At 43.7% G+C, this 26,696-nt stretch overlaps 1 protein-coding gene across 1 annotated transcript in view; it reads left to right on the top strand.

Moving 5' to 3' along the window:
- LOC124605153 (neurotactin) overlaps positions 1-26,696 on the top strand; it is a 268,585-nt gene that overhangs the window by 126,546 nt on the left and 115,343 nt on the right. The window contains exon 2 of the mRNA XM_047136634.1: positions 12,189-12,523. Coding sequence (XP_046992590.1) covers positions 12,197-12,523 — 327 coding nt within the window. The 5' untranslated portion in view covers positions 12,189-12,196. The remainder of the gene's footprint in view (positions 1-12,188; positions 12,524-26,696) is intronic.

Here is a 26,696-nt window from a genome sequence, read left to right as displayed (position 1 = left end):
TTGATCCCTAAGCGAGACATACGATGGTAGCAGCATAATGCTCGCACAGTCTTCGTCGAATATAGGTTCTGTAAATTTTCCCAGCAGGCTTTCACGAAAACTAAGTCGTCTTCCTTCCACGGAATCCCACTCGTGTTCCCCGAGCATTTCTGGTACACTTTCCTAGGGGTTGTACCGACATGTTTCATTATGTACATAGGCGACTCTGACTACTTTCTGAAGAATACTCAGTATTGTAGAACACTCAGTATGATGTCGCTTATTGAAACTGAACTACACTTCTCGAACAATCACACAAAGAAAACAAATAACATGTAGACGACCATTCATCAAGAGCGTCTGTGAGGTCAGTCAGAGCTGGTCCTAGCTTGGCGAGGAACTCGCTGTACTGCTGCTGCGCTGGTCTTATGAAGCCGCCGGAGGTCGGCGGAGTACTCCAACTTTCCCTGTATCTGTGAGGCGACCTCCGCAGAAAAAGGTTCGCATTAGTCTCTAGCAAGTTCTGTTTGTTTTGAAGAATTGTTTTCCTCTTGGTCGCGCCTGCAAGTGCTTGTGTATGTTATATGGTACACAGAGGTGTCTTGAGTGTAGTCTGCTTGGCAGGGGCCGTCTGTGGCAGACGTAACACTTTCTATGTCTGTTCTCATTCTTACCTGATGAGTCCAAACACGGGAGCAATAATCCTGAATTCGTTGCAGTACCGTAATTTGTGCAAATTGTTTTCATATATTAGGAATTTTACAGGTGCTGTTAGGCTACGTTGAGTCACACCAATTATATCTAACTTCCTGAAAATATGTATTACATATTCTACTCTGCCTGCCCCAACAGTTTTATCTTCAGCTTCTCATTCAAGTGTCAAGTTAACTATAGCTCAATTTCAGAATTGCCTCAAACACGCGGTCGTATTGTCTTTCCATTATTGAGATGGTTGCACGGGCACAAATCGAAAGCCAATAAACTGAAATAAAACAAAGATCTTTCTTCCAGGAATACTTGCCTACAAAGATGTAGGCAAAAGCAGAGGCGAGATCGGGGCGGGTTGCAGAAGGGGGGACGGATCTGTGAATCTGCAGCCCCTCCCACATAACACCTGTTCCGTCCAAAGAAAATGTGTCTGTATGTGTAAAGAGAGAGAGAGAGAGAGAGAGAGAGAGAGAGAGAGAGAGAGAGAGAGAGAGAGAGCGCCTCTGCAACATAGGTTTCAGCCTTAACAGTCTCAAAAATTTGCTCGCTGTTGTAGTTGGCAATATAATAGATTCAGAAATCGCCTCCGTTTACTGGATAATATGTGGTAGCTACGAAAACGAACACTTATGCACGATCACCGCAGCAGCCAGTGGACAAATGTCCTCCGGAATAAAACATAAAACGTGGAAACAGAATGTATCATCGAGTAGGCGCTATTTGGCCTTTTGTTTGTTGAGGGCGTATCATTTCGACGTGTATACAGATTACCCAATGGAGACTCGTCCGCCATATCGTCGTTGAACGCTGGAGCACTGTCTTGTATCGAAACAGTCGTAAACAAGTAGACCCGCATTATGTAGAGGGACCGTCGTCCGGGAACAACATCACGGAGCGAGAGGTAAATAAACCCGGGCGCAGAGCCCAGACACAAACAGATGCGCCTTGTACCGCCTCGGGTGGGGACAGTTTCGGAGGTCAGCCGGCACGCGTCCAAACAAACAGAAGCTACCGCTGCGGCTGCCAGGGGGGCCGCACCTGCCGACCAGGAGGTAGGCTGTCCCGCATAGCTTTCTCGTCTCGTTTAGTCAGTCAGTCGGAAATGGTCTCTGGTATACCTATTCCACCGTGGTGTACGTCTTTAGAGACAGAATGCTATTGTTTTCTCCCCGTTTCTTCTCTTTTTGGAATTCAAGCGATGTTAGAGATGGAGTGGGGGTTTTGGTGGAGGAGGGGGAAGGGGGGTGGGGCGATTCAGGAGGTTAACGTCCTGCAGAGGTAGACCAACATACCGTTTCGGAATCTGAGGATGTTTTACGATTACATATGGACACTGTTGAAATGCGGCTACCGCTATACGCCTAATTTCATTGTTGGGTTTATGGAAATCGAGCACTGTCGCGGCATTCCTCGCTGCGTAAGTTTTCAATCTGAAGTAGACAACTGAGTACATAGAAAGTAACAGATAAAGTTCTTTGCAGAACTAGACACTGCCGATTCAAATTTTGATATATTGATGTTTTATTACTCTATCCTGTTTCGTGTTGAATCTCAGGGCGAAACATATACAGGGCCAGAAAGAAAACACAAGTACATGCTGGGAGAACTGAATAACTCTTGAAAGAACTACAGTGCAGCTGTGTGATCACGACATCCTTATTTTTGGGACGAAATGTGAGAGGCATGAGTCATCAACATCAAAGGAATGTCCCAAAGGACAAGAATTATTCTTTCGTTTCATCATTTGATGCGGCAACCGGTTTTTCTAACGCCTCTCTATCCAGACTGTTTGAATACCTTCCTTTCATTACGAGACTCTCGTCACATTACCATGAATCCATCTGCGTGCAAACGGTATTACAGGAGTACAGTATTATACACAAGCAACGACAGTAAAAGAAGGAAATGGAATGTAGTCGAATTAAATGACAAGGGAATTACATTAAGGAATGACGCACTGAAAGTAAAACATGAGTTTTGTTATTTAGATAGCAAAACAACACGTGATTGCCGAAGTAAAGAGGATATAAATTCAGACTGGCAGTAGCAAGAATATTTCTGAAAAAAGAAGAACTTATTAACAAATCATTCCTGAAAGTATTTGCCTTAACTATTGTCTCGTACGGAAGCGAAATGTGGACAATAAGTAGTTCACAAAAGCAGAGAAGCTTTTGAAATACCTCATTAAAAGAAGGGATCTGATGTTAGGACGCATCCTGAGGCGTGAAGGAATTGACAATCGACTAGTGGAGGGAAGCGTGGAGGGGGGGGGGGGGGATTGTGAAGGGTGACCTATGCGTGAATATAGTAAGCAGGTTGAAATGGATGTGGGTTGCAGTAGTTATGAAAAGATCAGGATAGACTAGCCTGGAGAGTTGCTTCAAACCAGTCTTGGGACCGACGACGACAGTAAATGTACAACTGTGAAGTAGCAACTTGACTGCGAGTACTTTATTCCTATCTGGTACGAGGAATTGCTTTTGTTTAACGCAGTGGTCTGCTACATATGGTCCTATTGGAGATGGTACGCCTTTGACTTTCTCCTACCTTCGAACTTACCTGTCATTCACCGAGAGACCTACAGTTTCACAAACCACGGTGCAGCTGGGTATTTCGCACATTAACAAATGCTGCCAAAGTTGGAAGAGTTAGTAGCAAAAAGGTAAAAATCCGAGGATTTAGCCCCAGGCCTCTGGAACTGTAGTCCGACACTCATCCAACACTTTGTACATTTTATTTCACAGATTGTAATATCTCGTTCAACAGCATCAGAATGACAGAAAACAAATCCAATTTTTATATAATTACATTAATTGTAGCACATTTACTCTTCAGTTTTCAGTAGAGAAATTGTGCGAGTATTCCTTCTACCCGTTATGCATCTTCTTTATTTTCTTTGGGACATGGTCTATAGAAATTTTTCCTTTGTAGCATCTGTGTGCTTGTGTAGTCCCTCTTACACAGTTATTGTGCATTTTCCTTTTATGCTGCATTTGTTTTATAGCTTGGTAAGTTAATGTGGGGAAATTAAGATAAATAATCTTCCGAATTTTTTGTTGTATTTGTGGTTTTCCTGTGTTTTGTTATGATCTGTAATAATGTAATACTAGCAACCCTCCAGTCTTAACTCGTTTCTTTACGGTACCAATTAGTCCGCGTAACTGGCCAGTAATCAGCAGTACGCAGCCTTTTTCATTTACGGGTACGGTCTCTTGTCTAGAAGCAGTGTGTCATTGGCGGCCGTATCTTGGTTACAACAGACAATTTTTTCCGTCTATTCCTGTATTTGAATTACCGAACCAACCTGTTGTTTGCTTCATCTTTGCTGCAATTAGTATACTAAACACGTTATAAATTACGTTGTATGAACAGTATTAAAACAGATGATAGTGTACATTTGCACTAGTGATTTTGTTGTTGTTGCCGTTTTACTCACGAAGGAGCAGAACGGGCTGTTGTAGATCCGTCCCATTATAGAGCCGCGATTCTTTTCAGCCCATTACTAGGTGATCTGGTAAATGGCGCAGAGGAGGTCCCCGGTGGGGAATAAATGACGATTACCAAATCTTTTACTTACTTGACAACCAAGAAAAATCTCGCGAAAACTTTGGTCGGAACCGGGGGATTGGAACTACTTTAATTTATTTCTGGGACTATGTCCTTCATTGTCCCAGACAAAAATTAAAATGTTTAGTGTTTTTATTGTGTATGTATGCGGGTTGGACAAAAATATGGAAACATTGCGAGAAATGCAGACTTCAACATAAAGGCAGATGCCAACTATGCACGTAGGTTCCGCTGTTGTATCTGAACACAAACGGCACCTGTGCGATGTCCTCAATACGTTGCAAGTGTCAGCCGTGGTCGTAACACTTCTGTGTAGTTGTGATTCAAATGGTTCCAATGGCTCTGAACACCATGGGACTTAGCATATGAGGTCATCAATCCCCTAGAATTTTGAACTACTTAAACCTAACTAACCTAAGGATATCACACACATCCATGCCCGAGGCAGGATTCGAACCTGCGATCGTAGAGGCGGCGCGGTTCCAGCCGTAGTGTTTGGTGTTTGAAGAGGCACCTTATCGAAGGTTTATACCGCATAAGGGGAAAGCGGACAAACATCATCCGCTAAGTCACAACGCGGATGAAAGTCTGTGTTGAGTGATCGTGACACACGGTCATTGGACATGATTGTGAGGAAAAGTAAGAGGAAGACAGCTGCAAAAGTCACTGCCGAACTGAATGTAGAACTCGCGAACGCTGTCAGCACCAAAACTAGAGGAAGGGAGCTCCATAAGCTGGACACTGTAGGGCGAAATCAGTTATGCAGATGCCCGTAACAAGAAAAAGTCATGAAAGCATACAACCTGCACTGCGCAGCAATGGAAGAAAGGCATTTGGTCTGATTAGTTCTCATTGCACGCTGTTTCCAATTTCTGGCCAAGAATACGTCCCAAGAATGAAACACTGCCGTGGGTTCGGTGATAATTCGGGCAACCATTCGTGGTATTCTATGTGCCCCTTGGTTATTCTACAATGTCGCATTAATGTCAAGGATTAAGTGACCGTTTTGGCTGATCGAGTCCATCCCATGGCGATACGTGTTACAAACCGCACACAAAGGGAAGGACCAGGCCCCTTTGCTTTTTTTCTTTTCTCACTCGTTTATTACATCAGAGAAATACACATTTTAAGACAAAATTTAACTACATGAAATATTTCTCCCAGTAAAGGTTAACATAACCAGTGACAAAACTTAGTTGTCTTAAGGGTTTCTGCTGGCAACAAATTTTAAGGAGGCAATGTAAGGTTTATATCAGTTTAGCTCAAACACGTAGCTAGTGATTGAATCACGACACAGACACTTTAACAATTTCGGCCACAAATAAATAGCGTGAATTTGTACTCACAGTAACCAACTAATCAACAGCCTTGCCATTGAATAAGTAGTAGGCCATTTGGAACGAATTAGCAACACCCAGCAACTAGGGGAGTTAATACCAACAGTCTTTAAATGTCTTGCTCCCCATTAAATAAACAAACTCACAGTAATTAAATGAATAACAAATCAAACACACTACATTCCACTCAAACTCTTCAGTGGAAGCCAAGCCAAAATGAAGATTCCATTAACTGACTACCACTGAAGTCACACTAATGCTCATCTCTGTGTTCCCAGATACACATGGGGCAAACTTATACAAGACAAGATTTTGAAGGGAGCACATCAGTAAAACCAGTAGTGGAGCTAACTCGTGCCACTGAAAATTAAGGTACTAGACCGGGGCACAAGGTGGTATACAATGAGGTTGCCTTAGTGCTATACTACGCTCCAAAATATTAATTCAAATGGCCAATTCAAAACTAAGTACACATAAAGCAACAATTAACGAGGTGTGACACCAGGTCGCTCTAGGGGTTGACAACTCTTAATTGAAAAGACAAATGCCGGAAGCGGCAGTAACATCAAACACCTTCTCTGAGTTTTAACCTGGAGTCACTTTCCGCTATACAAGTAAACATTTAACCAAGCACAAGGAAGGAAACCCAAAGAGAAAATTCAAATAAAACCCCCCAAAGATTATAAAGGACAGGGAACCCCAACTATTTAAATTTGAAAGAATTAACTCTCCCCAAAGGCAGTGCAAACGCGAAGACCACCCTTAAGAGGCCACCAAAATTGGTTACAAAAGGACTTAGACATTTTCTCCTTTTCTTTAAAGAAACACAAGGCTGCTTAACTTCTGCTCGCTTCTGCTGGACGTCCGGTATGGCTCGTGTAGAATACATCAGGCAGCAACCCAAGCTAGGCAGTCGCAAGGCACGGCGAGCAAAATCAGGAGAGCAGACAGGCATGCAGCCAACACATATCCTCCATGCTGAACCGGCAGACCGCGTACGACCAATTCCACATATACGTGGTTGTTTCCACCTCGTACCTCGCGGCGTCTCAGCAGGTAGCTCGAACAAACGTCAACTGCCACTCGCCCCGCGAATGCGGAAAACAACAAGGCAAGCAAAGATAAGAAACGTCAAAGGATCGATAACGGACATCCAAGAGACTGGCGCGCCAGTAACGAGCGCCACGGCTCACATGGTACAAAGCTCGTTTCCCAAAGGTGATGCTGTGTTCCAAGATGACAGGCATCCTGTTCAGACATGTCGTATCGTCCAGGACTGGTTTTGTGAGGACAAGGATGAATTGTCGCATTTTCTATGGTGACCACTGTCATCAGATCTAATATTACTGAGCCTTTGTGGTAAAGTTTGGAGAGAAGGGTGCGTAATTTCTATCACCTCTATCAGCATTACATGAACTTGCCACTATTCCGCAGGGAGAATGGTATTAGATCCCCTTGAAAACCACCCAGGATTTATCCATTCCGAGACGACTGGAGGCTGGCCTGAATGCCAACGGTTTTCCTACAATGTCTTAGGAATGGTGGTGTGTTTATGTTGGCGGTTCTAGGCGCTTCAGTCTGGAACCGCGTGACCGCTACGGTCGCAGGTTCGAATCTTGCCTCGGGCATGGATGTGTGTGATGTCCTTAGGTTAGTTAGGTTTAAGTAGTTCTAAGTTCTAGGGGACTGATTACCTCAGCTGTTAATTCCCATAGTGCTCAGAGCCATTTGAACCATTTTTGTTTATGTTGTTTCCCTACTTTTATCCAACCCTGTATGTTGTGTATCAGCGTGTGTGTAACTGTATGTCGTCAAATGTAAGATGGAATGCACCAGTGGACTTCTGGCGGCTGTTAATTGTCGAGGTCGCTAGACCGCTGCAGGTGCTGGACGCTCGACAGCACTGCGCGGCGCCGTCTGCAGGGTGTTAACCTCTACGTGCGCTCCCGCAATGGCTATTTTCGCACCGCGTGTTTTCTCGCTTTACGACGTCACGTCCAGTCGGCAGCGTGAACTCAAAAGAAAGCGGCTTCCGCTGGGCGTTTGTGCGTCGCCGACAGCCACGCCCCGGCCTCGTGTCAGCACTCGCTGACAGACAACGAGAAGTGTCTCTGCTTTCGGTAGCCCAATGAACGGAACACTGAAATACGAAACAGTTGTGATAGTTTGTGTTATTAACGATCCACGTTTGTAAAAGGAAGGTGGCGCAGCGTTCACCTTAAAGACGAAGTTGCTAACGTACGTGACAGAGACGAGGAAAACGTTCCGAATGCAAAAAAAATTCTTTAAAGGGATACGGAAAGCAATTTTTATCCTTATTCTGCCAATGCTATTTCACCCTTTGAATAGGTACACTTTTCACGAGAACTATAAACGATAAACAATGAAATTTTTATTGCATATTTATAACATATGTCTCAATTTACAAGTAAAATGAACATAATACCTCTTACGGTTTTGAAGAAAAAAAATTTATTCTTTCACCAGTAAAATTTAAATTTTTTGTACATTAATTATTATAAAACAGTTTCTAATTGTTTGGTGGTTCTCAATCTACTTGTAATTACTTATTACCATCTGCAGTACAAATTAACCAAATTTCATGTTTCTAACGCCATTACTTTACCCAATAATGGTACCTGAAATTAAAAATAAATGTAGTTTTGAGAAAAATCCGTTTAAAGTTTAATATTGCAATTCTAGTATAGTTATTGATGAGAATTATTTACCACTAATATTTTCCTGCACCATGCTGAGAATCATCTGAATCATACTGATCTTGGTCTCTCTTCTTTTCTGTCTGGCTTCTTTTGTGCGTTTTAAATTAGCAATATCTACTTTGCGGATTCTCTCTTTATCTATTTGCACCAAGGATTTTGCAGTATGTCCACTAGATTTTATGCAGAATAATTCTAAAACATCCAGTTTTCTAATTGCACCATCATTGAAGCATAAAATAGCACCATAAATACCAAATTTGAGTGTTTTAAGCTGAACAAATACAGTTGTCGGTAAATGGTTCCTGACAGAATTCACACATTCATTTAAATTTTGGGCTTTCCCATGAAGACATATCTTCAACAAGGTATCTTTACGAAGGTTTCTAAATATGGGTTTAATTTCATTTCATTTAATTAAATGCTGTGCGTTATCTCTGCATGGCGCAAAAAGGAAGGCGTGGCATTTAAATGTCAGATTGCATATCTCACGAAAAAATTGTCCTTTTTATATGAACAAAAACTGTTTCACGCAGGAAAGACCGGGCATTTCAAATGTGCTAAAATCTAAAAATCGAATTTTTGAAGCCCACTTGCTTTCCCTCTCCCCTTGACCTCGGTAGCAATAATAACTGCCATTCTAATAAATTTATCGGAACTTTCTTCTGCTGCGTCTGTATTGCGCAATTTGTAGTATGCGGCAATCCGAGTAAACTGATGCCCTACTCTGGCTGTCGGTAGTTGCAGTTATTAAAATTTTGTGGTCATTATGCCATGCTCCATGACATATCACTTATACGGAGTCCACGCTTGGTAATCCTAAAATAAATGACTAAACAATGTTCTGTTTACTATGAATTGAATTTCGACATTGTGAGTCGCGAAATGAAAAATATTCTATAGCCATATCGCTCACACATTTACTATCGTAGCTAATACGGTTTGCCTCAGCTGATATTGCTTTATCCTGAGTACTAGGTAGGTCGTCAAAATGTTCTGGCTGATCAGTGTATTTCAAACAATTTCAATTAAATATTGAAAACTGCTTTACCAACATAGTGCCTTATTTTTTCTTCTGATCTGCTTGACTCCATTTTCTACATTAAATTTAAAAATAAATAAATAAGATATTTTCGACTATACATGCTAACTGTGAAGTAATGTTTGTAAATCCATTGTATTTAATCATTTATTTGACAGTTCTAGTGTGTAAAATCACACTTTCGGGTGGGTAGCTAGCTTACCAGTAGTTTGATAATGGAACCATTACATTTACTGGTAGTCCCTGACCTAGCAACCACTTCTAGTACTTAATTGTGTAGTAGCACACATTTCCCAGTGCCCTTAGACTGCGAGAACAACATCCCAAATGTGAGACTCTGCACCATCGCTGCTAATAGAACAAGCCCAAGTAAAGACTCGCGTCCAGAATGAAGCAAGACAGTAAGTAAGCGATGCCAGTAATATACCAGTGGCTGTACGAGAAGAGGTAAACACCGGGCGACGCATCATATTGTGTGCGGTGAGCACCCTTTCCAAAACACACTGACACACATCGGGACGAATTTGACCTTGAATGTAAGTTGTACAGTTGCCTGGGTGACGTTGATCATTTCCCGGTGGTACCGTGAGGGAGAATGAGTGAGGACACCAAGGAGACCAACTGGGTTACCTTAAACTGGATGACCTTATCAGTGTAACCTGATATTCAAGGTCATGTCGTCCTGTACATATACCACTTCTTCATTTGTTTGGTCATATTGTCCTTAATTGCTTTACAGTTCCTGAGGTTATTTTCGTTCTATCATTACAACTACAATAAAATGCGTGTTTTTCTCACCAGATGCATTTCGTAAAGCATCATCAGTGGTCTGCAATTACAGATACTTACAGTTTGATTAGTTTTTAAGGTCAAAAAACAGTTAACAAGTTGTGGGTGTTTGCTTACGGTAATTTCCGCTTGCTTTCTTGCTTACATCATGAAATGCCATCTGATAGCACGTCTTTGGCTACTTTCTTCATTCGATTCTGATAGTTTTAGCCTAATTTTTCGCATCTCTGCAGAGCTATGCATTTTATACGCTTTACACAACACACATTTCATACGTCTCTGGTTATTATTATACTTCTACGTGTATATTATGCTTTGTAGTGTTACCAACATTGCCACTAGTTTGTCTTTGACGTATACTTTTTTTAGTTCGTTATATGTGTGTTATTCTATTTAATTATGTTGCTGTGTATTTATATACTGTGTAAGAGTATTGATGGAATAGTGATGGTGTGCTTTTTGTGGTGAATACGTGGGGGAGGGAGAAGCAAATATGAGTGGACGTAAGCCCACAGCAGTGTGATGGAAAGTGAGTTGGAGAGAAAGGTGAGCAACAGGAAGTGAAATGAAAATGGGGGGGCAGGGGAAGGGGGGGCGGGGAGAGGATGAAGAAATGGAAATGCTCTTTTCTTTTTCATGCGATTTTTCTATTATTTTATATGGTGTCTGGGTCACAGTATTTATTTGGTCATTGAGCAACCGTTTATTTTGTATTAATGCATTGTGTGTATGGAAATTTTCTTGGAAAGGGAGCAGGTGTCTGTCTTTACTGATTCTTACAATGTTCATACCTTTTTCATTATTACTTGTTCAGTGGTATTCCTGTTTTAAATGATCTGTGAATGTTGAATGGTTTGTACTGTATTTCAGTGCTCTGTTGTGTTATTTATATCTTGTGTCAAATATCCTGCCCACAATTCCAATCTACATTTTTTCGAAATCTCTGCACCTGAGCTGATAGGTAATAGACTGTTGACGTCTGTCTGGTTTAGATTTCAGTTTTGGGATGTACTTTTTTTATTGGGTTGTTTGTTTTGTAAGCAATGTTTATGCCATGTTTTTTGAATGTGTTACTTATTTTATGCGTGAATTTGTTATGGTAGACGCCAAAGACGTGCTAGTAGACTGCATTTCCTGACGTAGGTGAGAAACCAAGCAGAAATTACCGTAAGCAAACACCAACAAATTGTTATCGAACTGTTTTCCGATCTCATAAACAAAGCAAATTGTAAATATCTGTAATTTCAGACCAATGACGAGGCTTTAATTCAACAAAGCGAAACGCGTTTGGTGAGAAATACACGCATTTCCTTGCACTCGTAGTTGTAATGACCGAACGAAAATACGAACAGGATTTGCTGTCTTACTATTTATCAGCTGAAGCGTACCATATCACACTCCCATACTGACAACACGGCTACAGGCTACCGAGATCCTACAAGTTTTTTCGATTTCTGTCGGTGTGTATACGGACGCGACGCGACTGGACGCACCGGAAGTGATGCGTCACCCGATGTTTAGTAATGGTTCAAATGGCTCTGAGCACTATGGGACTCAACTGCTGAGGTCATTAGTCCCCTAGAACTTAGAACTAGTTAAACCTAACTAAACTAAGGACATCACAAACATCCATGCCCGAGGCAGGATTCGAACCTGTGACCGTAGCGATCTTGCGGTTCCAGACTGCAGCGCCTTTAACCGCACGGCCACTTCGGCCGGCGATGTTTAGTAATCTTTGTTCCCGCAGTGGTATCCTACAGACGTCATCAACCGTTAAAAACCTGAACTCTGGTAGTCCACAGAGATCTCCCCCACATATGCGCTCAGGAACCAGACTAAATGTGGCAAAAATTACAAAAAATGCTCTTACAGACAATTTACAACGTGTCGACTGAGGTCACAAACTAGTTATCATTTATGTAAGACTGTGCTATATTTTATGAAAACTCGCGGTGAAAAGTTGTTGACCAGTACGTGTCAAAACGCACATACGCTAGGCGAGAAGTGCGAGCGAGATATTAACTGCCACCGTACGGCGATTTGTTGCAGGCGGCACGATGAGTTCTGACGCCCCGCCGACAGAGCAGAAGCAGCAGCCGCAGGAGCAGGAGGAGAAGACGAACGAGGAGGAGGAGCAGAAGAAGAGCGAGGACAAGAAGGAAATAGAGGACGAGGAGCGCGAGCAGATGCTGAACGCGGAGAACCGCGACCGCGACGGCGGCGGCGCCGACGGCCAGCAGCCGGAGGTGGGCGGCGTGCAGAAGATGCGGCGCGTGCTCGAAGAGTCCGACCACGAGCCGCAGTCCGCCGGCAAGAAGAAGATACCCATCGGCGGCATCCGCATCCCGGGCTTCCTCCGCAGCCGCTCCCGCGAGAAGACCAAGGTCAGGCCCGCACAGTGCTTGTAGTTGCCACTCCTCGGTTACGATCTAGATCGCTTTATTTCAAAGATGATCTGTGTTTTCATAAGTATCAATATATATACCGGGTGATCAAAAAGTCAGTATAAATTTGAAAACTTAGCTGAGCGCTAAGTCCGCGGCTGGCGCGCTGCCAGGATGGCCTTGAGCCGCCTTATCGGCGGGGTCAAAGGTCAAGCGCTCGGAGAGCTGACGCAACATGCTGTTGCATACTCTTATGTCGACAGATTCTAGATGTACCCTTGTCCGGTTTTCAGCTACGCTACAGATCAATTTATTTATGGAAATACAAAGTACAGTCTCCAACAAATTTTACATATTCACATGTACCTTTACCTTTAATACAAATAAATACAGTCTCATTTACAGATATCTTAGGTCTATTACGTGTATACAAGGAAAAGGGTGAGGGTGAAATATATGATGACTTGCCAAAGTCTTTATTTGCATTTTCACAAACATGGTATGTGCGGTAGGCAATGACGTCACGATCGACGAAGCTTTCCAGTCCTGATACATTGGGTACACCTGTACCACCTCGTACAATTGCGACAGTTAGCCACCCATTACAATGCGAAAATGTATCATTCAGATCAATACTGAAGTTCAGTTTACATCCACAGAAGACAGCGGGTCCATCTAGTAATGAATGTGCAGCGACAGATTTTATAGTATTCTTCTTCTTGTCAGCAGCAGATGTAGTCATTTCAACGTCTTCAATTGTTTTGTAGATTGTCTGTCTTGCACGACGACGATATCTTCTGTACAGGGTGAGTCGCGTAAGACGTAACAACCCCATTATTCCGGGGGCGATTGCACGTATCGACAAGCGGTGTTCGGCGAATCATAGTCGACTATGGAGCACATACTTTGGTACATGCACAATAATCACAACGTTTATATTGACCGAGATAATGAGGCAAGTACATGTTTTTTAAATGGGACGCTTTACTTTTTTTACCATCATTCGAACGCTCTGGAAAAGACGCGTATAGTTATGTAACGCATGTTGCTATTGTGATTCAAACTTCGCTTAAAATACGCTGCGAAATATTATACGATTGAAGGTCGAGGCGATCGGAAGCGGCTGCAGACTATAAACACGCCTCGCGCGACCCGCGGGACGAGTTGCCGTGCTCTATGCAGCATGCACGGCCTACGCTACGTAGGTAAATCCTCATCCGCCCTCTTTTAAGCAAAGTTTTAATCACAATAGCAACATGCGTTACATCACTATACGCTTCTTTTCCAAAGATGAAAAAGTATAGCGTCCCATTTAAAACCACGTACTTGCCTCATTATCTCGGACAATATAAACGTTGTGATTATTGTGCATCTACCAACGTATGTGCCCCATAGTCCGTATTGATTCGCCGAAAACCGCATGCCGATACGAGCAATCGTCCCCAGAATAAAGGGGGTGTTACGTCTCACGCGACTGACCCTGCATATACATAAAACTGGTACACGTGACTAATATCGTGTAGGGCTCCTGCGAGTACGCAGAAGTGCCACAACACGGCGTGGTATGGACTCGACTACTGTTTTAAGTAGTGCTGGAGCGAATTGACACCATTAATCCACCGGGACTGTCCGTAAATCCGCGTGAGTACGAGGGGGTGGAGATCTCTTCTGAACAGCATGTTACAAGCCATCCCAGACATACTCAATAATGTTCACCTCTGGGGAGTCTGGTGGACAGCGAAAGCGTTTAAACTCAGAACAGTGTTCCTCAAGCCACTCAGTAGCAATTCTGAACGTGTGGGTGTCGCATTGCCGTGCTGAAATTGCTCAAGTCCGTCAGAATGCAAAAAATGGCTCTGAGCACTATGGGACTGAACATCTGAGATCATCAGTCCCCTAGAACTTAGAACTACTTAAACTTAACTAACCTAAGGACATCACACACATCCATGCCCGAGGCAGGATTCGAACCTGCGACCGCAGCGATCGCGCGGTTCCAGACTGAAGCGCCTAGAACCGCTCGGCCACTCCGGCCGGCGTCAGAATGCACAATGGGCATAAAAGGATGCAAGTGATCAGATAGGATGCTGTCAGAGTCGTATCTAGATGTATCAGCGGTCCCGCATCACTCCAACTGCACATACCCCACACCATTACAGAGCCTCCAACAGCTTGAACAGTCGCTGCTGACATGTAGGGTCCTCGGATTCATGACGTTACCTCCATACCCATACAAGTCCATCCGCTCGATAAAATTTGAAAAGAGAATTATCCGACCCGGCAACATGTTTCCACTCATCAACAGTCAAATGTCTGTGTTGACGGGCCCAGGCGAGGCGTCAAGCTTTGTGACCCGCAGTCATCAAGGGTAAACGAGTGGGTCTTCGACTTCGAATGCCCAGAACTATGATATTTCGTTAAATAGTTCACTCGGCCGACACTTGTTTATGGCCCAGCATTGAAATCTGCAGTAATTTGCGGACGGGTTGCACTTCTGTCACGTTGAACGATTCTCTTCAGTCGTCGTTGGTCCCGTTCTTGCAAGATCTTTTCCCGGCGCAGCGATGTCGGAGATTTGATGTTTTACCGGATTCTTGATGTTCACGGTACACTTGTGAAATGGTCTTACGGGTATATCTCCACTTCATCGCTGCTTCAGAGATGCTATATCCCATCGCTCGTGCCCCGACTATGACACCGCGTTCAAAGTCACTTAAATCTTGAAACGTGCCATTGTAGCAGCAGTAACTCATCTAAATATTGTAATTATGTGTTTGGGGGAATGCATTTATCTAGGTATCATATTTAATTGACTAACATTGCAAGATCACAGGTTAATGTAAGCGCGAAATAAACCATTGCAAATATATAATGCTCATACATTAATAACCGGTGTAACCAGCAGACTCTTCAAAGCAAGCATGCAAACGTGCGTGCATTGTGTCGGACAAGTGTTAGATATCGGTTTGTGGGGTGGAGTTCCATACCTGTTGCACTTGGTCGATAAATACAGCGCCGGTTAATGCTGTTTATGGATGACGATGGAGTTGTCCTCCGATGGTGTCCCATATGTACTCGGTTGGAGACAGATCTAGCGATCAAGCAGGCCAAGGGAACATGTCGTCACTCTTAGAGTATGTTGAGTTACAACAGCGGTATGTGGACGAGCGTTAACCTGTTGGAAAGCTCCCCCTGGAATGCAACAGGCCGAATCACCAACTAACGTACGAAATTAGAGCCAGAGTACATGGGATACCCACGTGAGTGTTCCTGCTGTCATACGAAATCTCACCTCAGACCATAAATCCAGGTGAAGGTCCAGTGTGCTTAGGTTGCAGGGGGGTTGGTTGTAGGTCCATAACTGGCCTCCTTGTAGCCAACACACGACCATCACTGGAACCGAAGCAGAACCAGCTTCCATCAGAAAAGACAACAGCCCTACAATGAGCTCTCACTTAACATCACTGAAGCCGCAAATGTCGTTGATTTGGGGTCAGTGGAATGCACACTACAGTGCGTCTGGCTCAGAGCTGCCCTTGAAGTAACCGATTTGTAACGGTTCATTGTGTTACTGTGGTGCCAACTGCACTCAAATTGCTGCTGCAGATGCAGTACTATGCGCCAGAGCCATAAGCCGAACACGATGGTCTTTCCTCTGGGTAGTGCCACATGGCTGTCTGGAGCCCGGTCTTTCGAGACGGTACATTATCCCGGCCACCGCTGCCAGCAATTATGTATAGTGGCACATTCCTGCCAAGTCTTCCTACAATATTGAAGGAACATGGAGCTTCTCGTAGCCCTATTACACCATCTCGTCCAAACTCAGTGAGATGTTGAAGTGGCGTCTTTGGCGCCTTAAAGGCATTCTAGATTGACATCAGTTCACCAAGACCAATCTGAAAAATAACAAAGGCTCATGACCGTTACAGCGTGTATTTAAAGCAAACCTCATTTGATTAAAATGAACGATGCATTTCGACCCCTGGCGGCTCATCTTCATTTGCTTTGACAGGCTGCATCAACTTTACATTTCGTTTAATTCCGGGCTAGGTGCCAACTTTTTCATCTCAGAGTAGCAATTGCACCCTACGTCCTCAATTATTTGCTGGATGTATCCCAGTCTCTGTCTTCGCCTACAGTTTTTGCCCTCTAAAGCTCCCTCTAGTATCATGGAAGTTATTCCCTAATGTTTTAACAGATGCCCTATCATCCTGTCTCTTCCTCTTGTTAGTGTTTTCTATGTATTCTTTTCTTCGACGATTCTGCGGAGAACCACTTCATTTTTTACCTTATCAGTCCACCTAATTTTTAATATTCTTCTGCAGCACCACATCTCAAATACTTCAGTTCTCTTCTGTTCCGGTTTTCTCATAGTCCATGTCTGACTGCCATACAATGCTGTGATTCCAACGTACATTCGAAAAAAACTCCTTCTTCAAATTAAGAGCTATGTTTGATACTAGTAGACTTCTTCGGGCCAGGAATGCCCTCTTTTCCTGTGCTAGGTAAAAGAATTCCTTAACTTAATCTACTTCGTGATGACCTATTATGAGGTTAAGTTTTTCGCTGTTTTCATTTCTACCGCTTCTTATTACTTTCATCTCCCTTCTATTACTCTCAGTCCATATTCATTCTGTACTTATTAGGATCCAACCAACAGGTCCTTTCACTGAGGATAGCAATGTCATCAGCGAAACTTAACATTTATATACTTTCACCTTGATCTTTAGTTCCAATCTTGAACCTTTCCTTTACTTCCACCATTGCTTCTTCAACGTATAGACTGAACAGCAGGAGCGAAAGACTACATCCTTGTCTTACACCATTATCTGTGCTCTTCGCTTTTGATCTTCTACTCTCATTGTTCCCTCTTGGTTCTTGTACAGATGTATAATACTCGTGCTTCCCCACAGCTTGTCCCTATTTTTATCAGGATTTCAAACATCTTGCACAACGCTTTTTCTGTATCGACGAATCCTATGAACGTGTCTTGATTTTTCTTCAGTCTTGCATGCCTTATCAACCGCAACGTCAGAGCTGCCTCTCTGGTGCCTTTAACTTTTCTAAAGCCAAACCGATCGTCATCTAACAGATCCTCAATTTTCTTTTCCGTTCTTCTGTATATTACTCTTGTCAGCAACTTCTATCCGTGAGCTGTTAAGCTGATTGTGTGATAATTCCCGCGCTTGTTGGCTCTTGCAATCTTGGGATTTGCGTGGATGACGTTTTTCTGAAAGTCTGATAATATATCGCCAGTGTCATACGTTCTACACACAAAAATGGAATTGCTACCGCCCAAGTATCTCAATTTCACCAAACCAGTCCGTCCACAACCACACAAGCAGCACGAGGAGCAAAACACCGGCTGCCGCTGTTCTGAAATAGACGATTGTGATCTTTGTATCACCCGACTGCCCACGTGCGGTGCGGTGCGTGCACGCATGTCAGGCAGGGGAGGGGGAGTGGGTGCGTGGCTGGTCCCACCTCGTTGTAGGCTGCCCTTTGTGTCTGCCCAACGTCGTTTAATCTCCACTGCGACGACTGTGAGTCAGAACACTGATTGTAAAAGCGCGTGAGGGCGTTCTGTATGCGCTCGTCACACGTGAAAAAGCCTTCTTGACGTCCAGACCAACTGGTTACAGGACTCGACGATAGCGCTTATTTCGTTCCGATATGCTTTGCTGCACTTCCGTACGCTAAAGGATTGGAGTATCAATCAGATATTGTTTGACTGACAAACGTTCCACCACAGAGGGTCTGGACTGTCAGAATCACTCAGAAGATGAGTTCACTGTAAAACGTAAGAGAAAAATTTGAGAAAATGAACATTATTTTGAAGAAGCGATGCTAACGGCTTGTAAAGTCGTTGAACAATCATGGTTGCTCACAGCTATATTACTGAACTTATTACACAACCAGTTTCTGTCATAAACAGACCATCCTCAGTACAATACCCGTTATGTTCTTCGCCACAGATGAACTGTACCCTATATGTGCACCTCATTTATGGTTAAATGCAGGTATTAGTTTGTGACATGATGCTAGACAGTGGCTACGAGTTGCCATACATCTGATTACGATTTTACGACACTCTCGAAGTGGCTCTGTTTATGACTCAAACTGGTTGTGTAATAAATTAAGTAATACAATTGAGTGTAAACGTGATTTTTCAACAAAGAAAAAAACTGATACAGGCATATAATAATATTAAAGTAGTAACAACATGAAGACATGCTGAAAATTTTTCGGCCTGGAAATGAAAGACCGTGTTTCAGGCAAAAAGAATTATCTCTGTTTTTGACATATCCGTCATCGGGGAAAATTTTTTTTTGCGAAGGTGTTTGCATTGAGCAGATGAAGCGACTGCCATTACCTCCATACTACACACAAAAGGTTACCGTCCCCAATTTTCTTTGGAAGCGGGAACAGACGAACGTCGGCGGGTGCCAAAACTACGGAATAATGTTGATCACACAAAAAAGATTGATTCATATCATTCATTTTTCCAATGGCCATAACATATTTCTGGACTGTTTCATTCTACAGGCCTTTCCGAATGTAGTTTTCCATCCCAGTGGTCCAGAAGACACGCGTACAGTTCACCAGCGTTTGCTTTATCTCGTGCATGGTAATCACCAAGAACAACTCCTTTTTGCAATCTAGAAAACTTAGCCTTTCCTTCGGTGCAGAGCAAATCGCTCACACCCACTGCTATTTCGTTTCTGGCGCGACCTGATCGTTCCATATCTCTTTCCGAACCGTCTAACCATATCCCCAAAAACTCTTTGACGCATTTGCTTTTGGTCAGCAATCAGAAAATGTGGCACTCATCTTGCACAAAACTTCCTGTAACATGCACCACATTATTTGACCTTTTAATCAACGATCGTCAAATACAGTAATCACTCGATTATCCACAGTATTTGGGGACTTGAAAAACGCGGATAATAGAATTCTGAGGATAAACCGCAATTCAGGTACACGGTAAAGTATTAAGCTTGTTCGAAAATATAATTAATTACAATACCATATTAAAATCGTTAACTAATTTTTATAGTAAATGCAACTTTAATCGTCACAATACACGTGAAAATTCGGTACTTGCAACGAATACAGAACAATCCAATTTCACATTACCTTATACTGCTGTACTTTGAAACCAAATACAGTCCAGCTCATTACATAGACCATCTTCACAAGTAAAGCCACGACTGAAATCATTCGCCCATTTTTTTGACTGTTTAAAATGACGGCGCATGCTCTTCATGAACTTCCGCCAAATTTGAATGAATTTCTGTTGAGGATAAACTGCTTCAAAAATGTTCGCATGGTGTCCCACTTTATTCACTTGTGCAAAACTCCCATAACACGTCTAGCTTCCAAGAGCCCAATTATGTAGGTCAAGTTCACACTTGAGCTACATTATTGTGCTACATGTACCAATATACACTCCTGAAAATTGAAATAAGAACACCGTGAATTCATTGTCCCAGGAAGGGGAAACTTTATTGACACAGTCCTGGGGTCAGATACATCACATGATCACACTGACAGAACCACAGGCACATAGACACAGGCAACAGAGCATGCACAATGTCGGCACTAGTACAGTGTATATCCACCTTTCGCAGCAATGCAGGCTGCTATTCTCCCATGGAGACGATCGTAGAGATGCTGGATGTAGTCCTGTGGAACGGCTTGCCATGCCATTTCCACCTGGCAACTCAGTTGGACCAGCGTTCGTGCTGGACGTGCAGACCGCGTGAGACGACGCTTCATCCAGTCCCAAACATGCTCAATGGGGGACAGATCCGGAGATCTTGCTGGCCAGGGTAGTTGACTTACACCTTCTAGAGCACGTTGGGTGGCACGGTATACATGCGGACGTGCATTGTCCTGTTGGACCAGCAAGTTCCCTTGCCGGTCTAGGAATGGTAGAACGATGGGTTCGATGGCGGTTTGGATGTACCGTGCACTATTCAGTGTCCCCTCGATGATCACCAGTGGTGTACGGCCAGTGTAGGAGATCGCTCCCCACACCATGATGCCGGGTGTTGGCCCTGTGTGCCTCGGTCGTATGCAGTCCTGATTGTGGCGCTCACCTGCACGGCGCCAAACACGCATACGACCATCATTGGCACCAAGGCAGAAGCGACTCTCATCGCTGAAGACGACACGTCTCCATTCGTCCCTCCATTCACGCCTGTCGCGACACCACTGGAGGCGGGCTGCACGATGTTGGGGCGTGAGCGGAAGACGGCCTAACGGCGTGCGGGACCGTAGCCCAGCTTCATGGAGACGGTTGCGAATGGTCCTCGCCGATACCCCAGGAGCAACAGTGTCCCTAATTTGCTGGGAAGTGGCGGTGCAGTCCCCTACGGCACTGCGTAGGATCCTACGGTCTTGGCGTGCATCCGTGCGTCGCTGCGGTCCGGTGTCCGCCCCAGTAGCTGAGTGGTCAGCGTGACGGATTGCCGTCCTCTGGGCCCGGGTTCGATTCCCGGCTGGGTCGGAGATTTTCTCCGCTCAGGGACTGGGTGTTGTGTTGTGTTCATCATCATTTCATCCCCATCCGGCGTGCAGGTCGCCCAATGTGGCGCCGACTGTAATAAGACCTGCGATATGGCGGCCGGACCTGCCCCGCGAGGGGCCTCCCGGCCAATGACGCCAAACGCTCATTTCCATGCGGTCCGGTCCCAGGTCGACGGGCACGTGCACCTTCCGCCGACCACTGGCGACAACGTCGATGTACTGTGGAGACCTCACGCCCCACGTGTTGAGCAATTCGGCGGTACGTCCACCCGGCCTCCCGCATGCCCACTATACGCCCTCGCTCAAAGTCCGTCAACTGCACATACGGTTCACGTCCACGCTGTCGCGGCATGCTACCAGTGTTAAAGACTGCGATGGAGCTCCGTATGCCACGGCAAACTGGCTGACACTGACGGCGGCGGTGCACAAATGCTGCGCAGCTAGCGCCATTCGACGGCCAACACCGCGGTTCCTGGTGTGTCCGCTGTGCCGTGCGTGTGATCATTGCTTGTACAGCCCTCTCGCAGTGTCCGGAGCAAGTATGGTGGGTCTGACACACCGGTGTCAATGTGTTCTTTTTTCCATTTTCAGGAGTGTAACTAAAATAAGAAGTCATGTGTACCAGCGTCATATGTGAGGCAGACTGATAACTCCCCACCTTTCCCTAGTACAATTTATGGTAAGCCTACCTGAAACTCCACAACTCTTCTTCAAAATTACGTATATTGGGACGTGCATAGCAGCATGAGTTCAGCCCCTTCAAACCTCGTGGTAGACTTGTGCTATGTGACAGTTTCCTCCTAAGAGTTGCTTTCGTGTTGTCATCTTTAAGGAAGCAAAAGGTTTTGCGATTCTTCTCCAAGAGAACGACTGATACAATCATTGTAGATTTCGTAGTTAACGTTTGTCGCTATGATGTTCTTCAGTCTTAGCACTACTACAACAATAACACTTTTATTTCTGATATTCTCTGGAAACATTCAGACCCTCATTGTACTGTATACAGTGTGTGCTTAACCATTTACGACGACTACCAAGAAAATCCTGAGGTATTTTAAACTGATAATATCATTTTACAACATTAAATACCGCAAAACACCTAGTTACACATGACACAACACTGACTTTCAAGAGTGTTTAGACACCTCTGGATATCAAACAATGTATAAGATCACAGATGAAGTGTTCTTGAACAAGTGGAATATAAAATTATTTACATTGATCGCAAATTGAATTAAATTTATTATAATGATCAATAAATTTTGTATTGATGATTAAAAATGCATACTCCATAAACTTGACCAAGTCTTACAAATGATGTAGAATAGAATAATTACGTTGCCTAATCATGCATTGGCAGCAGCCACGAAGCTCCAGAGATATACGATACACAAAAAAAAAAAAAAACTCTGCGTACAGTGAGTAATTAACACTCATGAGATTAAAAAAAACTCGAAAGCGAAGATTTAGAGGACATAATTAAATTATATAATGTTACTGTTTTGTTTCATTGGATGAGTTGCTAACTATCTTCTTTTCCATGTTTTTAGGGGTCACAGCCGTAAACACATAGATCTCCAAATCTGTAGTCTCAGAACTTTCATTACAGTTAAAAAATGTTCTTCACTATACTGCTGTCATAGATAGTACATGAGTGATTTAAATACCACCATAACTGAATTTGACGTGGTGGCATTACAAATCGTAACTGTACAATCTACAACAAATGACTGGCGTCCGTCGTATCCACACCAAGTAGTGAGGATTACATTGCATCAGCAGGCCGCGATATGGACACAACTCCCGGCCGCTTTAAACAAACACACAGCAGGCGTTAAACAGTTTGCATAATTATATGAAACACTCCTTAACGTATCATTATAGTATTAGATAACTACTTCGCTTTGATTAGGATTTTGGTTTGGATATAACTGGGGCTATAATTTATCGACTTGCAACTTCCGGGATGAAATCGCTAGAACGTGTTCCGCAACAATCTGAACTTTGTTCCGAGCACCGCGTAAAAAAAGAAAAAAATGTATTTGAATCCAGTGGTATGCGAAAGCTTCACCTCCGGCAGTGATTTTTTAATATGATAAATGCCATGTGACATCGTTCGGAGTACATGTTAAAATGCAGTCTCCTTGTAACTGACTGGTTGAGTCAGTTCACAGCTCGGAGGAACGAAGGGTATGGGACCATAGCGGTATTATAATCAACGTCCATGTTGAATATAACTTTAATTACAGTGTATAACACCCCGACTAAGATCAGTCTTTTCCACGTTAGAAATGATAGAAAATATTTCGAAGTGTATCAGTGATCATAAGTCAGTGGTTGCATCAATGACTACAAGTGTAATAAGAAATGCCAAGAAAGGAAGGAAAATATATTTGCTTAACAAGAGTGATAGGGCACAAATCGCAGAATATCTGAGTGACCACCATCAAACGTTCATTTCTGAGGAAGAGGATGTGGAACAAAAATGGAAAAAGTTCAGAAACATCGTCCAGTACGCCTTAGATAAGTTCGTACCGACTAAGGTCCAAATCGAGGGGAAAGATCCACCGTGGTATAACAATCATGTACGAAAGGTACTACGGAAACAAAGAAAGCTTCATCATAGGTTTAAGAGTAGTCGAATCATAGCTGATAAGGAAAAGCTGAACGAAGCGAAAAAGTGCGTAAAGAGAGCAATGAGAGAACCATTCAACGAATTCGAACATAAAACATTGGCAAACAATCTAAACAAGAACCCTAAAAAGTTTTGGTCATATGTAAAATCGGTAAGCGGATCTAAATCCCCTATTCAGTCACTCGTTGACCACGATGGCACCGAAACAGAGTACGACCGAAGAAAGGCAGAAATACTGAATTCAGTGTTCCGAAACTGTTTCACTGCGGAAAATCGTAACACGGTCCCTGACTTCAGCCGTCGCACGGACGCCAAAATGGAAAATATTGAAATAAACGATATCGGAATTGAAAAACAACTGCTATCACTTAGTAGCGGAAAAGCATCCGGACCAGACGAGATACCCTTAAGATTCTACAGTGATTATGCTAAAGAACTTGCCCCCTTTCTATCAGCAATTTATCGTAGATCGCTGGAAGAACGTAAAGTACCTAGCGACTGGAAGAAAGCGCAGGTCGTTCCCATTTTCAAGAAGGGTCATAAATCAGATGCGAATAATTATAGGCCTATTTCGCTTACGTCAATCTGTTGTAGAATAATGGAACATGTTTTGTGTTCTTGTATTATGACGTTCTTAGATAATACAAATCTCCTTCATCATAACCAACATGGATTCCGCAAACAGAGATCATGTGAAACTCAGCTCGCCCTATTTGCCCAAGAAATTCACAGTGCCGTAGACACTGGCGAGCAGATTGATGCCGTATTCCTGGACTTCAGGAAGGCATTTGATACGGTTCCGCACTTACGTTTAGTGAAAAAAATACGAGCTTACGGAATATCGGACCAGGTTTGTGATTGGATTCAGGATTTCCTAGAAGAAAGAACACAACATGTCATTCTTAACGGTTCAAAATCTGCAGATGTAGAGGTAATTTCGGGAGTACCGCAGGGAAGCGTGATAGGACCTTTATTGTTTACAATATACATAAATGACTTAGTTGACAACATCGGTAGCTCCGTGAGGCTATTTGCAGATGTCACGGTTGTCTACAAGAAAGTAGCAACATCAGAAGACTCGTACGTACTCCAGGAGGACCTGCAGAGGATTAATGCATGGTGCGACAGCTGGCAGCTTTCCCTAAACGTAAATAAATGTAATATAATGCGCATACATAGGGGCAGAAATCCATTCCAGTACGATTATGCCATAGGTGGTAAATCATTGGAAGCGGTAACGACCGTAAAATACTTAGGAGTTACTATCCGGAGCGATCTGAAGTGGAATGATCACATAAAACAAATAGTGGGAAAAGCAGGCGCCAGGTTGAGATTCATAGGAAGAATTCTAAGAAAATGTGACTCATCGACGAAAGAAGTAGCTTACAAAACGCTTGTTCGTCCGATTCTTGAGTATTGCTCATCAGTATGGGACCCTTACCAGGTTGGATTAATAGAAGAGATAGACATGATCCAGCGAAAAGCAGCGCGATTCGTCATGGGGACATTTAGTCAGCGCGAGAGCGTTACGGAAATGCTGAACAAGCTCCAGTGGCGGACACTTCAAGAAAGGCGTTACGCAATACGGAGAGGTTTATTATCGAAATTACGAGAGAGCACATTCCGGGAAGAGATGGGCAACATATTACTACCGCCCACATATATCTCGCGTAATGATCACAACGAAAAGATCCGAGAAATTAGAGCAAATACGGAGACTTACAAGCAGTCGTTCTTCCCACGCACAATTCGTGAATGGAACAGGGAAGGGGGGATCAGGTAGTGGTACAATAAGTACCCTCCGCCACACACCGTAAGGTGGCTCGCGGAGTATAGATGTAGATGTAGATGTATCTAGACTGAACAAAACCATTTTTTCAGACTCGTCATTTCAGTCCTTAGAAAAGGATCCCCTTCATTTGAAGGATGTTGAACAGAAAGTCACACTTCACTCTTAGCTGCCGGTGTACGACGCGTAGGTATCAAATTTTAATTAGCACCTCGAAAAGTTCAAGCTGCGACCATGAAGCTCGGTGTTAGTCTTTCTCTATACACTGACCCTTCAAAGCGACACATTTTTGCAGTTGCAAGACTTAACAGAACCCTAGGTTGTAGAAGGCTCCATTTTGGCTGTTCAGGAAATTTTCCACATGGAAAGCCGTCATTCTGTAAATGGCTGCCAAGCAACACTTTCTTCATGCGAGGAACGAAAAACATGTCACTGAGTGTCATCTCAAAAGAATACGGGGAGCGAAGCAAAATTTGACAGGCTAAAGAAGCAGCATATATGGCTCTCTTGTGCAGAATGGGTTGGGTTGTTTTGGGGAGGAGACCAAACAACAAAGTCATCGGTCTCATCGGATTTGGGAAGGATGGGGAAGGAAGTCGGCCGTGCCCTTTCAAGCGAACCATCCCGGCATTTGCCTGGAGCGATTTAGGGAAATCACGGGAAACCTAACTCAGCATGGCCGGACGCGGGATTGAGCCGTCGTCCTCTCGAATGCGAGTCCAGTGTGGTAACCACTGCGCCACCTCGCTTTTTTTGTTTTTCGTTTTTTTTATTGATCTCATTTTGTTCTATACTGTTAGTTGAATTCGTTCGTGGCGTACGTCCGATGACGCCCGTTCAGGCTCTTCGTTGATCCGTTCACTCATTTTTTTTATTATAGAGGGCAGCTAACCCTCTGACCGAACACGCTGAGCTACCGTGCCGGCAACACGGTGTGCAGAATTAGCCTTGGCGTTGTCGTGTAGCAAAATAATCTGTTAGAATGACACCATAGCATTTCCAAAAAAACTTCCGCTGATGATTGAATGTTAGCTCTTTGTGGTCTGCGCCGCCAAAACATCGTGTTGCTTCGGTACACTTACGCCTACGCAAAGAGGTCCGTTGCAGCGTTGTTCACCTTGAAATTCAGGAAGCTAATTACGGCTGCATACTCCAATTTACTTTTGGAATACGCCATTTCGTTTAGGCTGCCCTTGCAGCGTGCTACGGTAATGTGC

This window comes from Schistocerca americana, chromosome 3 (genome assembly GCF_021461395.2).
Source record: "Schistocerca americana isolate TAMUIC-IGC-003095 chromosome 3, iqSchAmer2.1, whole genome shotgun sequence".
NCBI classification, from domain to species: Eukaryota; Metazoa; Arthropoda; class Insecta; order Orthoptera; family Acrididae; genus Schistocerca; species Schistocerca americana.
Note: the sequence above shows the minus strand (reverse complement) of the source record. Positions and strands in the feature narration are given on the sequence as shown.